Consider the following 18943-nt stretch of genomic DNA (forward strand, 5'->3'; position numbering starts at 1 on the left):
ATAATGAATGGCGACTGTAGAACGCAAAAGCTGAATCCCGGACATTTTGGGCGATCTCGAAATCCCGGGCAAACTCGTCACGGAGACTCACTAGTAGCCTAGCTTTGTTGTTTTCAACTGCGCTCTCTTACCGGTAGGCGTGGCTTGGGAGTGGCCTCCTAGGGCAGCGAAGCAAGTGCATTCTGGGAGTTGTTGTCTTTCATCCACATAAGCCAAAAATACATTTTCTGGATTTTCTCAGTCTAGAAAGCTCCAAATTCATAAATAATTTCACATTTCTTCTACATAAATGACCTATTTTAAATACACACTCATCTTTCCAGAGGTGAAGTATCCCTTTAAATGTAGGGTTAGATTAGTTATTCACTGTATATAGTAAGTAATTATGAATTTTTGTAATAGATCTAACCTTACATTTACATTTTTTTTATTTATTTTTTTTTTAATGTAATTGCTGTTCACACTGCATTGAACAGACCAGGTCTGAATCCGAATTTGGCAGCACTGCAGCATAGCCTTAGTGTTATTGACCCACAAGCAAACATCATTTAAAAAAATGTTTTTATAATAACGATTATTGGCTACACTACATTTTTTTTTAGGTTGAAATTTTGTTACGAATAGTAAAAAAAAAGTATTGTGAACACGGCCAAAATGGTATTTAAACTTTACACTTCAAACTTATTAAAATAAAATTTAAAGTTAAACACTTCTACAATACAGTTTAAATTTAAAACAAATTTAAATATTTAATATATATTTAAATAAGGATGTAAGATGTTTACACTAATAAAATGTTTTTTTTTTACTTGATTGTTGCACCACCTTTTCAGAAGGTTGTTTTTAAGGGAAAATGTATTTAAACACATCCAAACAAAGTGTTAATGGTGTATACAGTGGTACTTCAGGTGCTGTCAGTGAATCCACTTTGGTTTTGAACACCCTATATGTTGAACACCTATAAATGTTAGCTTGAGATATTTTTATTTTTTATTTTTTTATTAATATCCTGGCAGTTTTACTAGTATTCAATGGAGTACGCCATCCATTTATAAATCTTTGCATGAACTAAAAAAAAAGAAAGGATGTTTGACATTTTCTAATGATCTGTTCAAATCATCCATTATGTGTCACAGTTTATGCAGATTTCTTTTTGACAGGACATAGTAGTTTACATTATTTCCATGAACATGACAGCTTAGCTTTTAGATTTAGTTTATGCAAAAAGAACACAGGGTGATTTTAATATGTGTATGGTCACTGAGGGCTGTGCTCTTGTTGGTCTGGAGGAGGTTTTTGTATTTATGAGGGTTAGTGATGTTATAGATGCTGGCTTTGTGTGGCAGGGTGTGTTTCTCTGTTGTCCTTCTGGTAAGAGCGGGTGGTGTACAACAATAGCCCCCTTCATCATTACAGAGTTGCACTGATTTCTCGCCTCGGCTTGTGAATAATATTATAAGCGCAGGCCGGGAGGGTTCAGTTTTCAGAACTACAATAAACACACTATATTGTATATTCGGGAGGATTTTACTAGTGATAATAGGGTTGAAAATAATGCATGATTTTCTTAGCCATTGGGTTTCCCAAAAAGCGGGTCAGGTGACAAGTTTTTTTTTGGTCTTTTGCAACTCTCAATGAAAATGAATTATGTTTGGTCACTTTTTTGCTGCTAATCACTGTGTGTGAACTCCCTTAAAAACACTTCTTTAAAGTTCAGTAGTGAAATCAAGTCAGTGGTAAGGGCCGTTGACACCAAGGATGATAACTATGACAATAAAGATATTCAAAGAAAATCGTTCTAAATATAAAAGTATAGCTGAATCCACACCACAACTATAACAATAACAACACAGAGAACGTCTCGGTTACATATATAACCCTCTTTCCCTGAAGGAGGTAACAGAGGCGTCATGTCAACGGACCAATGAATTGGGTTCTCGCCTTGAGAACTTAATCACCTTCGAGTGTAAATGAAATGAGCCAATGGACATTGGCGTGCAAGATTTGCATCTCACACTCCACCCTGTAGCACGGGTGTAAATATGGAAACAGATGCAATGCACATTCAGGTTTTCGCTGAGGAGCCGAACTGGTGACCTGGCCGCTCAGTGGTTGTACAGCAATTGTGGCGACAGGACGTGACATCTCTGTTCCCTCCTTCAGTGAGTGAGGGTTACACGCGTAACTGCAAAGTGACGTCTCCGTTCCCTCATTCAAGGAAACGAGGGTTACAAGTTACATACGTAACCGAGACATTCCCTTTCAGTCAGTCATGTTCATCACGTCGACATACCGATGAATTGGGATCCCTAACAAAGTGCCACTATTGCTTCCCCTTCCAGCGCCCTATGTAAGCCTCCTGATCCCCCCGCACCTCCTGGGGCGGAAGATGGAACAGGGCTTACGCAGAGAAGGTCAATCATTGCTGTTCCGCATGATCCATACAGCGAGACTATGGGATAACACTGGGAAAGCGTGCCCATTCAAGTTTTGGAAAAGGACGTTGCGGAATCCACATCCTACCTGTAAGGATGGCCATTAGGGCAGTACTTCATATGGAAGGTCTCTGAGGTAGCTCCGGCCTCCCAGTCAGAGCCGGCAGAGTGGACTCTGCCAAAGGAAAGACACGGGCTCACTGTTAGGGGAGCCGTACCGCGGAAGAATACATATATGGGATCAAGGTAGGGATCAGAGGTCAACCAATGGGGGTACTTACGAGTCCATTCCTGGCGTCGGAAGCTCCGCCACGTCTGACTGCCGAAGGTGGTGGTATAGGAACTCAACATGGCTCGCCAACTGGGGAACTCTACTGGAGCAGAATAGCGCACGCATTTGGTCCTAAGGAGGGGAATGACGACACTTAAGCAGGGTCTCCGATGTTACTGGCTACTTTGCACAGTGTCTGTGCAAGTAGGCTCACTGGGGGAAACACATACTTGCGTAGGCCCTGGGGCCAGCTGGGTCAGGGAGTAAAACAACTGGCAGTGAGACGTGTCCAGGGCGGCAAATAGGTCTACATCAACCATGCATGGACACTTGTTCTAGGGGAACTCCTAGAACTTAGTTGCATCTTCAAAGTGCACGATGCTGCCTGCTGGCGATTGAAGAGGGGGCTGAGGGTGGCAAGGCATTGCACACCGCCAACCGCACCCTCTTGGGACCCAGAGATATTATTGAAACTTTGGGTACCACCAGCTGTGGGGAAAGTGGTGGAACTGAAACAAAATTGAACAGAAGATTCTCCACCCTGCCCTCCTCCGGGGGAGGGAGTGATTTGGTCACCATCTCCCTGAAGAGGAGACTGGTTTCTGGCAGAAAAATGCGCCGTCCACAATCTGGTGACCTCTTCATGCACTTCCGTAAAGAAAGGTGCTAGGGCAGTGCGCTGAGAACCAGCACGAGCCACCTTGAGAAACCTATCGTCTAACCTCGGGGGTTTGGGACACGGTGGAGGCCTTCACTCGAGCCCAACTCTCTCAGCGGCCTGGGAAAACATAGCCGCCAGTTCTGGGTCAGGCTTGGGCAGCCCGAGTTCTGGGTCAGTTCTGGGTCAGGCTCCCCGTAGGGGGCAACGTAGCCGAGTTTTCATCCCCGGAGGACTCAAGCTCACCCTCCGATACAGCAATCGACATCTGATCATCCGGTGGAGCCCCGAACGACTGGCCCCCCATGGGAAGGACCAGAAGCTCCACTTCTTGCCCTCACTGTGGACCTCAGGTCACCCTGGCTATTCTCAAATATATTGCTCTTTCAGGGAAATTTAGCTCTCTGTAAAGCACTGAAGTGTACAGGGGAAATGGCCGCGGCACAACTAGCAGGAAATAGTGCAGCCTGCAGTGTGTACTCAAACTCATTGAAGGCGCAACCTCTCTCAAGCTGAATGAACAGCACTCTCATGTAAGGCACAACGCTTTTGAAAGCTGTGAAAACAGCCGTTTAAATGCTCTCAGAGATCGCGACCACTGCTGTAGCGCCGTCACACCAACACCGGAAAAGAGGCTTCTTCCCGAAGAACATTCGCAGACATTGACTGACTTCACATTCCGATGACTGAAGAGCAGAACAATTGAACCGCTCTGCTCCGAAGCGAAAAGCTGAATGTGTATTGCATCTGCTGCCATTAATCGAATTAGATGCAAATCTTGCATGCCAATGTCCGTTGGCTCGTTTAGTTTACAGCTTCTTCTTGTACTGATTGGTTGATTACCTGAACGTGCTCCTCCCAAACTTTGTTACATAAAACTTAATTTAAAGCGGCAGACAACCAAAACTGCAGTGTGTGCTTAGAATAAACAGCGTTATTGTTTATTGGTGTAGATGCTAATGTAGTTATTTTTATGGTTATCTTTATAGTTGTCGTTCTTGGTGTGAATTGGCCTTTACCGTTGATATGTATGATTTATTTCGATGAGTCAGTTCAAATTGTCTGATTCAAATATTTGTTTGCATCCTCACTCAGAAAAGTTCACTGTTTTCTCTGCATTGTATTTTTTTTAATTATGTATTAAGATGTTTTAGTAAGAATATGTAGGTTATTTGTATTGTTATATTAGGGAAAACATTAAATGACAAATAATTTTTAGGGATGCTCCGATCGATCGGCCACAGACAGGTATCGGCCAGTAATCACATTATATGACCTGATCGGTAGTCAGTAGGTTTGGTCGATCTCATGAACTGATCGCAATTTGATGACTTAAAAAACGTTAAAAGTTTACGTTCTGCTTTGTAACTTCAAAAAACATTAGTAAAACAGAGTAAATCGCACAGCTTTATTTAGAGCAGGTTGTTTAGATTCAAACGAGCCCACACACAATATAACATGATGATAGATCTTGAGAAAATTCTCACGGAGTGACAAGACATGATGCTTGGCTAAAGCTATAGGACTTCCGGGATCCGATCGTGTCGCGATTATTACACAGTGTGATATCCAACGTCATTTAAAAGTGCAGCCAATGAAACTGGATCTTGGGTATGTTGGTATATTGAAAACTGGAGGTGTGTATATTGGGTAGGGACAATGTGTTGAGACCAATCTCAACTCAAAGTAAAACACTGTTTTACACTGACCTCGTTTGGACTGGATTGATCGTTCAGATTGACAGGTATACTTCAGCTGGAAGATCATCCCTCATCAACCAGGATCTTATTACTTGTGACTCATTCTAAATATGTTTATGCTTTGTGGCGTAACATGTAAGTAGTTCTTATATTCATTAACACTCAGATCACTTGTTTGGAGAGGTTATTGGACTTTTGATAAAAAGTCTACCATGGTTCAAAATGACATAACTTTTGATTGCATTGAGATATCAACACAAAATTTATCTCAGATGCAGTTGGCATGCTTGTGAACAATTCCAAACTTGATTTTATGACCCGTCATAAATACTTTCTAATAGTCATCATGTCAATCATGAACAATAACAATATAGATCAATAAATTTGCATAACTCTTTCCGGGGTTTACCCAGCAGTGTTGTGACATAACCTCCAAACAGGATCAAAATCTATTTTCTTTCTAATTTTATTCTATTTTATTCTTGTATTCAATTAAGACAATGATACCTTAGTTTGTTTTTTGTTTTGTTTTTTTTGTATGATAATATGAATTATATTATAAAGGGGTTAACATTCACAGTCAACAGAGAGCTTACATAACATTTATATTAAGCCTGAATGATCTGGATTAGGATCAGTAACGGCCGATCATGATGACAAAAAATTGGTAGTCGGAATCGGCTGCAAAATCCTGATTGATTAGAACGGTAAGATTTTTTTTTATGTTTTAAAGAAGTCTCTTTTGCTCACCAAGGCTTCATTTATTTGATCCAAAATACAGCAAAAACAGTAAAATTGTGAAATAACTGTTTTCTATTTGAATATATTTTAAAATGTAATTTATTCCTGTGATCAAAGTTGAATTTTCAGCATCATTACTCCAGTCTTCAGTGTCACATGATCCTTCAGAAATCATTCTATGCCGATTTGCTTCTCAAGAAACATTTATTATTATTATCAATGTTGAAAGCAGTTGTGTACAATTGCTTTTCAGGATTCTTTGATGAATAGAAAGTTCAAAAGAACAGCATTTATCTGAAATAAAAAGCTTTTGCAACATAATTAATGTGTATTAAAGTAAAATATACTCTGCTACAAAAACACCCTTTAAGCCACTTCAGAAGAATATATTATGGTATTAGATATTTTAGAAATTAGATATTTTCAAAAGGGTGAAAATAGGTTAATTCATATTATACACTATACAGTGACAGTAAATAAATTTATAATGTTAAGAAAGATTTCTATTTCAAATAAATGCTTTCCATTTGAAATTTCTAAACCAGTCATTTTAAATTGTAATAATATTTTACAATATACTATACTCATAGTGTTGTCATTCTGAAGTGTGCATCCCTTCCAGGAAGTGTACATTTTTATCAGGACAATATACTATACTATAATACTTTGTTTTATCAAATAAATGCAATTTGGTGAGCATAATTGACTTTAAGAAAAAACTTAGACTCCCAATTTTTGAATGGTAGTGTGAATAATATTTTTTTTAAAATCTAACACCCTTCTCCAGTTCTTGAACAAATAAATAAATATATAAATAAATAAATAGGTTGGTTGACCTAGGGCGATTATAAAAATAGGCTATGATATTCGACACTATGATAATCGTTTGGGGGGGGGGTCCCTTCTATTTCATCCGAGGGGATGGAATCTTGTAAAGTGACTTGAAATGAGGACAAAGGAAAAAGATTTTACTTTAAGTGCGAAAGAACTCACTTTTTCCTCAGGCATCTCTCTATGTGTGTGCGCTCCGAGATGGAGCGGAACACGGATAAGCAAAGTGAACTTTGGGCTTCGGGTTCGTGCCTAAACGGTCAAATACACACAAAAATATGTCAAAATGCAAGACTTGGCAAGTATTCACGTAAACCTAGTCGGTTATGTCACAAGTAAATCTGAACAATTGGGAGAAAATAGAACGCGTATCATTTAGTGCTGCACAATTAATCGCAATGAAACCGATCGCGATTTGGCAAAGGCTGCGATTATTTTATGCGCAGTTTGTCAGTGCAGTGCGGCTGATCGGTAGTAAATGCTGCTCCATCTGAAAGCCAGAAGGCGCTCTCACGCAGAGACGCCAAATATGCCCGCCGCAGACGTAGATAACGCACATCAATCCAGGAAATCCCTATCGGGCATCATCGCTGTAGCTGAATAAACAGAAGAATGAAACGCTTTGATTAAACATGACTAATAAACACACGACTGCCTTATTCTGTGTAAAAAGCCACATCATCTCACAGAAGGATACTTAACTGTCATTATGAAGTGAGTTTGGAGTAAAAGCATGTTATTAAATGTTGTCTTTTGTTGGGCAAGAGGTTCATAAATTCTTCTCATGTTTGGAAAGATGTTTGACGCATGTTGCTTTTTCAAGTGCACATTATAAGTGAATCAAACTCTCAGTGCTTTCAGATGGAGTAGCGTTCCAGAGCCGTACATCAGTGACAAGCTGCGCATAAAAAATAATCGCAGCCTTTGCGATTTCAAAATCGCGATAAGCCAAATCGGTTTAAGTGCAATTACATGGAAATTGCGATTAATCGTGCAGCCCTATCAGTATATTGGATCTGTGCTTTCTGTCTTAAATGACTGTGGACTAAAATGTTAATAACTTAAGAAAATGAGAAAATCACTCGCTGCTTTTGACAGAATTACTTAGTTTTAATAAGAATCAAATTGATTTTTACATTTCTGCAGTACGTTGTTAGCTGAATATTTATAGACTTGCATGAAAAAAATGTAAGCACTGTGTGTTTCATTTTTATAATTTTTCTATTGTATTTGTCCTATTGTTTGTACTTTACTTTTTTGTTTTTATTGCATTACTGACTGTTAACTTAATTTCAGTATTTTTTGTGGACATTTTTACTTGCATTAGTTAGCCAAGTAGTCTGCTGTGAAATTGAAAATTTGAAATCGGTTAAATCAATTTATTTTGGTCATATGGCCCACTCATCGTGTTCAATAATTGTGATTACAATGTTGACCAAAATAATTATGATTTTGCCATAATTGAGCAGCCCTAGGTTGACCTACAACTTTCATACAGTAACAGGATCCTTGCCGCTCACTGACCACTAACCATGTCGCCACAGCTGTTAAACTGCAGGTCAATAGTTCTAACTTACTCGCCGTGTAGTCAAACATACACAGACTCTCTCTCTCTCTCTGTCCTACTCCCATTTTCAGTCTCTATCCTCCAGTTTGCTGTCTCAGAGCCAGTTATTCATCCACAGAGTGAGTCAGGGTGGGAGGGACCAGGAGGCAGCCGTACCAGTCACACCGTCATTTCTCTAACACACACACTTATACTCTGTCTCTTTCCTTCCACTTTTCCTGCCCTCTCTCTCTCTCTCTCTCTGTCTCTCTCTGCCTCTCCCTCTCCACTACCGCTGTCCTGGTTTCTTCCTCTATCCGCAGTGAGAGGGCAGACGCCGAAGGAGAAGATAAGAGTTGGGCTGCCAGCACTGATCAGGAATCTCAGAGGAGGCAGGAGTTTGTAAGGTGAGCCGTTCGTTTTGTTTAGACTTTTTCCATAAGTCCTTTTCCTGCCCTTCCTATGCAGACTGCTTTTAATTATTATAAAGTGTGTTAAAGTGGAGATGTCGCCTCTCCAAACAGCTTTTATACTGTGATTCTTCTCTTCTGTTTATTATTAACTCTAAACATGTTCCCTTTTTTCGCCGCATGATTCACTCACAGGATGCCTGTTGCCGCAGCCTGTGTGTAACCCCACCCTTTCCATTCGCTCTCCCGGCAGCTAACTGTCGCTCGAGCTTCACTTTGAGTACTTAAAACTTTCCTTATTGCCCATAAATGGAAGTGTTACTTTGAAGTGCACTTGTTTTGGAGTCGTATTCTTTGCTCAAAGAGTGATTTGTGCTCTACTGTCTAGGAAAGGTAAGACAGATTATTCAGTTAATAGTGATTTTCTGCTTGTCTTTAGATGTCTTTTTCTGCCTGTGGCTTTTGACCTGATGAGGTCTGGTCACATGACAGACGGGCTGAGAGCAGGGTGGTTCCCCGTCTCTGCTAGCAACCGTGTCATTTTACGCCTGCCCGCTAATTCTCACAGAGCAGACTTAAAGGGCCGGATATGGCTTTATGTTTTCCTTATGTTGAGAGATGGAGAGAGGGAGAGAGCGGGGGAAGTTTGATAGAGTAGAGGAGGAAGAGGGACTAGACCCCTGTGAAAATAAATGCTAACATACGATGGAATGATTTATTTTTGCATTTAAAGGGCTTTGATGAGGGTGTTGTTGCCATAAATGGTCATTGTGTTAGTCTCTTTTTCCTGTCTAATCTTTAGAGACCAATGCTGCATTGTTATGTTCAGGTTTGACTTTCACTCAATGACTAGGTGATTATGATCTGATTTTCTTTTCTTTTATGTATTCAGGTTCAGTACAGAATGACAATCAGTTTGAGAGTTGGTCAATAAGCTGAATAACACTGGTCATTTCTGAAGTGAAACCCTTTAAGAATGTGTCTGGGTCATATTTCAATTTACAAAAGTCCAAATATAAATAATTAAATAATCAATATATTTTTACTTAAAGAAAATTGAGCATGTTAGGGCCGTTAAGATGTTTGGCCATTATTTTCATGACAATTAAAGGGTTAGTTCACCCAAAAATGAAAATTCTGTCAGTAATTACACTCACCCTCATGTTATTCCAACCCCGTAAGGTTTTCGTTCATCTTCGGAACACAAATTAAGATATTTTTGATGAAATCTGAGAGCTGGATCACTCCTTCATAGGCTTCTATGTAATTTCATCTGCCAGCTCAAAAAAGTGAGTAAAGACATCGTTAAAATAGTCCAAGTGACTACGGTGGCTCAACCTTAAGTTTATTAAGCGACGAGAATACTTTTTGTGCGCAAAAACAAACAAAAATAACAACTTTATTCAACTATTCATTTTCTTCTGCATCTGAGTGAGTTCATGTAGTGTAACAGTGCAGGAAAAACTGGAAAAATAGTCATTTATTTGACAAAGTCACAAAATGCAAAGTAATTCAGGTGCATATTGAAATGTTTTAACTAATCTAGGGCTGTCACTAATGATTATTTGAGTAATCAATCGAATATTCTGACGATTAATCGAGTAATTGGGTCTTTTTTTGTGTGTGTGAGAATAAAAATAGACCTAAGTAAACAATAGCCTTTAAAATGATAATAAGAAAATAATAATGGGTTCAAATAAAGTAATCATTAGGTTTTATTGAAAAACATTGTTAAAATACATGTAATGCACAGTACATAATATAAACATAATCAACTTAAATACATTAAGTATTATAACAAATGCCTGCAAGGGGCACCAATTGTCTGGTGATTGTTGTTACACCTTACAGCATTATCAAATCCTTGTTTAATATTGGCCAAATAATATTTGCTACAAATGCTCCAGCCACTGTAATTTCTTAAAACAAGAACATGTGGACATCATGCAAACTCAGAGTGAGGGTGTAAACCTTTATTTTGAAATCTCAATGAACTATGTGCATATTTAGAAACATATTGATGTATTCCACTGTGTTGGTGTAGGCTTAAAACGATTTGTTACAAATCTGGTGAGATGGTGAATGTTGCGTTTCCAGATGAACATATAAGCAACCCAAACTCACACCATATGTAGAGATGGAGTTTGTTAACCGAGCAGCTGAGACGTGCTCCACATATGTATGATAACAGCGCAACACTTAGCCATCAAACACAAAACGCATCAGACTTTATAATGCATTTCCAATGCATTTTAAAGGTTTACTAACATCATGACCACGGACCCATAGTGTTGTCATTCTGAAGTGTGCATCCCTTCCAGGAAGTGTACATTTTTATCAGGACAGTCAATCCAGAGGCAAATCCAAATGCAACCCACTGAGACATAAACACCCATTAGACCTGGTCAAGTCAAAGCTCTTTTGTGTGTTTAGATGTGGCTTCCATGAGTTTCCACTGTTGGAGAATTTAGTTCCTGAGGCATGTGTTCTCTCAGCCATGCCAAAACCTCACAATGCATCCACACAGCCATTAACAATCCTGAGACGTCTTACAGATGCCTCTCATATCTTGCACAATTAGATTTCCCCCACATTGGCAACCGTGATCAGACACTGCTTGCATTCAGGTTTTTCTTTTTTCGTAAACGCAGGGTTCAAACGTACAAGACCACACTGGGCCTATTTACATTTAGTCGCTTCATGCATTTTTATTGAGTGTACATGAGGATGACATCACTTTCTATGTTCAAAAACTAGTTTGCACCATATTCTGTTTCTCCTTGTGCATTTGATCCTTAAAGGATCTCCTTACAGAACAAGATTGTACAAGTTCACGTGAACTGAATGTTCAACCTCTGTCACACCTGGCTGTATAAAGGCGTTTTTTCTGAGAAACTCCCGCTAATTCTTGACTATTGTGAAAACTTCAATGAGCTTTTTCCTATGAGTTTATATTATGCGAAGTCTGAAAGGAAGGAATATTTCTGATAAGCCGGTCAGTTCACGTGCATTTGTGTGTACATTCAAGCTGTGTTTCCTTTTGCTAAATTCAGTGTTGCACTTATCTTATCTCAGGTCTCCTGACTTCCATTTGCTGGTCAATATGATGCAGTAGTTTGAATTCTTAGATTTTACTCACAAAGCAGGAATTTTATCACATTTTTACAATCACACAGTCTCCTTGAAGCGATAGCGACCAGAAAGTGGTTGAACCTGAACGCCACAGTGCGTTTCCTATGAACATCTCTGTGTGCTGACGTAACGGTCCATGATTCTGATCAGTCCTTCAGTCTGTGAATGTGCTTGCTAGCCCATAGTTGCTCTCCCACTATCACTAGCATCTCAAATGACATCTGTGTGCCCCAATCCAGGGATCTACACAGAGAATATGTGAGAGAACCAGTCTGGGTTTGTCAGTTTTCACTCTGAACTTGCCATTTAAGAGAAGTTTCCATCATTGCTATAGAGCAGATGTTGGGTGGCGGGGAAGGCAGAGCTGTATGTTCATGTGAGTGGAGCCCTTGGAAGGTAAAGACAGCATTTATTGACCCTTTATACATTGTTCCATCTCGTTGCTATAATTGCTCTTTAGATGAAATCATTATTTTGACCAATGAGAGCCAGTCAGTCTGTGTGTGTATATATGTTATCAGAAGGACAGTTGGGCCATATATTTCCCTGCTGATACGGGCACATCATTGTATCGAGGCTGTAAATGAGTAATTTACTGCTAATCTTATCTAAATATACGGTTATAAAAATATATTCTCATATACATGACTACTGAATGGGTCAGTGGATTACATTTGGCTGTAGTTTTGAGTGACCCTTTTTTGTATAAATATATCATTCATATAAAAAAAATCATTTTATTATATATATATATATATATATGTATATGTGTGTGTGTGTGTAAAATCTGTTATCTTTGTGTATATATAAACACACCTCAACTTAACTTTTTGCCACACCTGCCAATGGCTAGTGATTTAAGAAAATTTACCGGACATAAATATTTTTTACCATGTTAAACTGTTTTTGCAAAATTCACAATTCTCTAATCCAATCTTTATTAAACATTATTAAAGACATATGAACAGTCAGTAATTGCACAAACAAATACAACAGAAAAAAGAAACAAAGTGCTTTTCAGGTACATTTTCAGGTAGCTCTAACAGTAGTTTTCAGATACATACATTTAATAAAGTAATCAAATGTAAAAATTAAACAGATGAATCCTGAATAAAAACGTTATTCAGACAAGAGCATTGAGTGATTTTCTCTTTGTCTTTTGTTGTTTGATTAGCATTAATGACACAGAAAGCAGCGGGATTATTAGGACCTGCATGGATCCAATTTACAGATACATGCGTTTTTTTCCTCAACTCTTTACGTTCACTCAAGACAACCAACTATATTTAATAGGATACTTTGTGTGATTTTGTCCTTTCAAGCGCAAGAAGATGTGAAAGAGAGCCCAATTCAATATTCCTGGCTGTGCCTGTGTGTGTATATATTAGGGCTGAACGATATTCTGTTTTAACATCGACATCGCGATGTGCGAATGAGCGATAGTCACATCGCCGGAACATGCGATGTGAAGGGTAGTAACACCCATAGTGTATTAAGAGAACGGTAGCACCTAGGTAGCACACAGTAAACACGAGTTTGTTGTATGGCTTGTTGCTGCGGTGACATTTGCACGTTCCGCGTGCCTGCACAGTGATTGGTTCGCTGTGCCGCAGCTCACCGCGCTCACAGCCAACGTTCATGGGCGACGAACGAAGAGCATCAGTCAAAATCAGCTATTTGGGACTATTTCGTCTACAAAAAGGAGGATGTTGACCAAAAAGAGGTGCTTTGCTGGAGTGTTATAAAGTTGTGGATGGTTGTCTTTTTTAAAAAGTCGTTTATTTTTCGTGTTCGTATTTATGAGGAAAAAACAATGTTACGTGACAGTTCTGAATTACGGACGCAACCGTTATGAAAGCGGCACTAAAAGACTGCTTTAAAACTTTCACAGAGACCTCAAACAGAAAGCACAAAGCCTTTCTTTAAAGCGAATTTCGTTTTGTATTAATTGTATCTTAATTCTAATCAGTGTTTCATTATCCAGTTTCCTGGATTTAATAAATAAAAAGTAAATATAGCAGACATAATCACGACACGGAGGCGCCAGCGCCTGAACTGGAGCTTAAGCTATCATCCATGAACTGAAACTCAGCGTATAAGGTAGCCTACTCGCACACCTAAAAAAAAAAAAAAAAAAAAATTGAAATTTATCTATATCTCTCTCTCTCTAGAGAGAGAATAATATATTTTTTTTACTTATTTTGAGGAATTATAGCCTAATGAACAACAAACATCTGTTAAGAGCGTCACCACGGATTGCGTAGAACGTTCACCGAATTCTGACAGAAATATGTTCTAATTTTGGAATAAAATATTAAGTGGCCTTTTTGTCACTTGTAATGAAGCATGCTTATTAGTGAAATTATTAATATCATGGAATGGTAATTATTGACTTTAGCCTGGATGGCTCGCAATATCGCAATATATATCTTTGGGGAAAAAATATCGCAATGTAATTTTTTTTCCAATATCGTGCAGCCCTAGTATATATATAAATATTATATTACTATCATATAATGAGATGCCCATTCAATGCAGCAGTGCCAAGGTGAATCTTTACACCTGCATTTGTTAAAGCTGCAGTCTGTAACTGTAACGGTTAATATGCATGCGTCTTGTGGGGGAACCTTGTAGCCGTAGCTACTTCTCTGTTTGTCTATGACGAGTCACGCAGGTACTGGGTAGCGGGAGTTTGCTGTAGTGTTTTCTGTACTGTCTTTGTACAGTCTTTCCTCCCAGCTTTCTTTAGGAACTTCTTTGTTTTATTGAAAAGAAAGACTTCAAACTAAAGTGTGCGACACACCTGAATTCTTCCTGTTTACCCAGAGTTCAGTTGGAAGGAAGATCTGTGATAAGATCAGACTCCGCTTTAGTCGGCTGTATTGAATCCATTAATGTTTATTGTATCAAAGCTCAAGCATTGACACATTCATGGTGGAGGTGACCGAGCGTTTCATGAAGGTTAAAATGAGGAAAACATTACCTCACTTGTGCCGTTCCACTCCCTCCTGTGGCCACACCTCCCAACATCAGACCATATCAGCCAAGAGGAAAAAGAAATGCATGGAGGGAAAGTGACAATGAAACAGAATTTGTAATAAACGGAGAAATCAAATCAGGAATAAAATGAAATAAAATTTTGCTTTCCAAACGTTTTAAGTGATTATTTCTGATACAATACATGTCTTTTTTTCTGAACTCTAGTAGAGGTGGAGTAAGCGTTTCTGTAATTCACATTTGTAAGAGACAAATTCAGTGCAGCATCTGGCTAGACACGAGATGAACATCACATGTTTCCAGTGTGTGGTTCAAGGTCTTTCATTTTTACTGGCTCAGCTGTTGAGGTCACCTGATACAGTGAATTCATTCCATCCCTCACAAACACTAACTGCATTTTTTTTGTTTGGCATTTAACTCAATAAGACTGACTGGTAGAAAACCCTGTGTGGAGATCAAGTACTGACTGAGGAATCGCACTATCTGCACTCATGCATGTTTTATGCCACGTGGCATTATACTCTGAACTGACAACATCTCTGTTCGCCCTCACAGGTGCTTTTGTGTAGTCAAACGTGAAGCTGACGTCAGTGAAAATGCTGGAGATGGTGAAAGACAGAGTACTGGAGGTCTATGACAGCCTCTTAGCAGGAACAGGTAAAAATGCATGTTCATGAAATGATTACATAGATACATTAAGTAGTCCTGAATCTGAATTGGTTCTATTCAGATTAATGGTGAACCGATATGACTTTTTCAGTGGACAATCTTGTATTAGCTAGTATACCAGGGATGCATACTTATATTAGTTTTGTAATTTTACTGTTGTTCTATAAAATAAAATTATGCTTAATTTTTTTAATTCTTAAAGTCCACCTGTAGTCCATCATTTTTTGATCACCAAAATTACATATATAAAAGTTTTTTCCTTGAAAATTAAATTCTTCATGCCTTAAAATAGATTGAATGTAACTCTACACCCTTGTTCCATTTAGTATACGTGGTTCTATGAATATGCAAATTAGCCCCGCCCCACCCCACCCCACCCTGCCTCCACTTACTCACACCAGCTCAGAGATCCACTCACTGACGATCACGCGTTGTCGTGATCAGTTACAAGGTAGTTTGTGACGTCAGAAACACCAGCGATTTCAAACCGTGTTTTTGAGACTGTCTTTGATTCACTGCAGTTTTAAGAAGTAAATACTCAGCAATGGTGTTGACCGATGAATTTGCACATGGTTTGTCTTAAAGCATATTAAAAACACCACATAGACATATAAACAACAATAAAAACTTGATTTTCACCACAGGAGGACTTTAAAAATCTTATAATTTAATAAAATAGAAATATATAATAATAATAATTATTAGTAGTAGTAGTACTTGTAGATTTAGTATATAGCCTTATTGAATGGGTTCCATAAAAACAACAGTGTGTGTGTAGTCTCAGACAACTGAAAAGAGATTTTGTTTAAAAAAAAAAAAAGAGTCTGTCGAGTTTTTCCTTATTTTCTCATGCTGTAAATCCCCATTTTTAAAGCTGATACTTGATGAATTTTAACCCTTGGTACATACACAATACAATTTGATAACAACAAATGCTAGCTGAAATGGCTATTAAAATTGCAACATGTTTAACGAGATTTCTAAACTGTTTCTCGGCCATGATATTAGTTGATGTGAAAGTAAAATTGACTGTAGTAAAAGCAACAAAGTTAACAAAGTGTTATGAGTTGTGGTCTGACATTTCAGAATGGAATGCAACTTGCCATCTGGGAAATGCTAAATTCTAGAGGCATTAGCATTTGCTTGTTTTGAGAGTGTGTACACAAAATATCTGAAATTAACATTTATTTTACACAATATACTCAATTTACTATGTCAGAAGAATGCCAGTTACTTAAGTCAGAAATAGTTTATTATGCATTTACAAGGCTGTCAATAGATTTTTTTAGACTGATACAAGGAAGCTAAAATTGCTAAAGTTCGATACAAAGCCTTGTCGATACATTTCCCCAACACCAATTCATAACGGTCAAATCTTTTTGGAGAAACCGCTGTCATCCAATTATAATATTTGAATAAAATGTAGTTGATTTTTGTGTGTGAAATCTCTGTTAAGCTGTTGCTATATGTAAAAGAGCTGTGTTTTTCTCTCTCTCTCTCCTTCTAGACCCACGGTTGAAGGATTACCCCCTAATGGGGACTCCAGTCAGTATGTCTGCTATTCTACTTGCTTATCTTTTCTTCGTACTGTACGCCGGCCCTAAGTTTATGGCCAACCGTAAACCCTTCCAGTTGAAAGAAGCTATGATCATTTACAACTTGTCCTTGGTTGTCCTGTCTGCGTATATCGTATATGAGGTGAGAACCAGGAGATATTCATTCTGCTAGGTGGCGTGACTGCACAGATGTGTTTGAACTTGAATACACGTTTGTTTTTCTGTATTGGCACATCGAGAGGCGTGTTATATTGGATCAATTATGGAGACGCTATTCTGTTTTTGCATTGCTGCTCACAACCAGTTCCCTGAAGATAAATTCATATACTCTTCAATCTTTACTTGATGTGTAGTTCATGATGTCGGGGTGGGCAACAGGATACACGTGGAGATGTGACCCATGTGATTATTCAGACAGCCCTCAGGCACTCAGAGTAAGATTTGCTTTCCATACCCTGTAATATTACTGCAGTTTGTGCATAAATAATCAAATTCTCCATATTAAAGATGTCTTTTTTTCCTAGATGACAAGAGTCGCCTGGTTATTCCTGTTTTCGAAGTTCATTGAGCTTATGGACACTGTAAGATTTAAATACGCTACTCCAAAACTTCTGCTTTTAAACTAGTTATGTCGGTTCATGTATTGATGAATGATGTATTATTCTCAGGTGTTTTTTGTGCTGCGTAAGAAACACGGTCAGATCACCTTCCTGCACATCTTCCATCATTCCTTCATGCCCTGGACGTGGTGGTGGGGCGTGAGCTATGCACCAGGTGAGCCATTCTCCTTCCCATCTGGGTCAGTCAGCAGATATTTACATGAATGGCATGTGCTGATTCAGTTGACGTGACCTGTTTATGTGCCCTGACAAATATATTCTATTCCAGTCAGACATGCTTTTCAACAAGCCAGGAACTTTTGCATGTTCTAATGGTTTTTGTAAATAGAGTGTTGATGGTCATCAGAGTGTGTTGTTTTACTGCTTCAGCACTCACATTTAAGACTCACTGCAATGTTTCCTGCAGGTGGAATGGGCTCCTTCCATGCCATGATCAACTCTTGTGTCCATGTGATCATGTACTCCTACTACGGCCTTTCTGCTGCCGGGCCTCGCTTCCAGAAGTTCCTCTGGTGGAAGAAGTACATGACTGCAATTCAGCTGGTATGTTTATTCTATTTGTAGAGCAGAATAAAACTCACCTGTGTGGATGTTGAAGGGATAGTTCACCCTGAAATTTGTCATTATTTATTCACCTTCATGTTTTGTTACACAAAACACCAAAAGGATATATTTGAAGACTCCTCAAAATAAAGTGACCGTTCGTGACTGTCAAGCTTCAAAATGGACCAGAAAATGCCCGTGAAAATGGTCTACTCAACTTATTCCAAGGCTTCCGAAGTTGTGAGAAACAAACAGAAATTTAAGTAGTTATTCACTGATAATCCCCTCAAGTGAGTTGAGGTCAGATCAAAGAATCTGATTCAGGAAAGAATCAGGTTTTCTTCTCACTGGATGGAAAGAAAAGCAGTGGAGGAGTTAAAGGTTTAATTCTGTTAAAAAAATTCTGTCATCATTTACTCACCCTCAAGTTGTTTCAAACCTGTATGAATTCCTGTCTTCTGCTGAACACGAAGGAAGATATTTTGAAGAATATTGGTAACCAAACAGTTGATGGGCCCAATTGAGTTAAAAATACTATGGATGTCAATGGGGTCCATCAACTGTTTGGTTACCCATATTCTTCAAAATATCTTCTTTTGTTCAGCAGAAGAAGGAAATTCATACCGGTCTGGAGAAATTCATACAATTTTTATTTTTGGGTGAACTATCCCTTTAAGGGGGAGTAAATTATGACAGTTTTTTTTATTCAAGTAAAATAACCCTTTAAATTTTAGAATGACTGTTTCCGCCATAATTGTGACTTTTTCTTGCACTTGCGAGTTTATATTTCACAATTCTGAGAAAAGAAGTCAGAATTGCGAGATATAAACTCAC

At 38.5% G+C, this 18943-nt stretch overlaps 1 protein-coding gene across 2 annotated transcripts in view; it reads left to right on the top strand.

Annotated features, from left to right (window-relative positions):
- The window catches only part of elovl1b (ELOVL fatty acid elongase 1b), a 31312-nt gene that overhangs the window by 11455 nt on the left and 914 nt on the right, over positions 1-18943 (top strand). The window contains exons 3-9 of one of the 2 annotated variants that reach the window (XM_079857072.1): positions 8506-8589; positions 15277-15378; positions 16898-17088; positions 17300-17380; positions 17471-17527; positions 17615-17720; positions 17973-18109. In XM_079857072.1, coding sequence (XP_079713198.1) covers positions 15318-15378; positions 16898-17088; positions 17300-17380; positions 17471-17527; positions 17615-17720; positions 17973-18109 — 633 coding nt within the window. In that variant the 5' untranslated portion in view covers positions 8506-8589; positions 15277-15317. The remainder of the gene's footprint in view (positions 1-8505; positions 8590-15276; positions 15379-16897; positions 17089-17299; positions 17381-17470; positions 17528-17614; positions 17721-17972; positions 18110-18943) is intronic. The other variant, XM_079857073.1, reaches the window with a different exon arrangement.

The sequence above is a fragment of the Squalius cephalus genome (assembly GCF_949319135.1).
Source record: "Squalius cephalus genome assembly, chromosome: 22".
Taxonomy (NCBI): Eukaryota; Metazoa; Chordata; class Actinopteri; order Cypriniformes; family Leuciscidae; genus Squalius; species Squalius cephalus.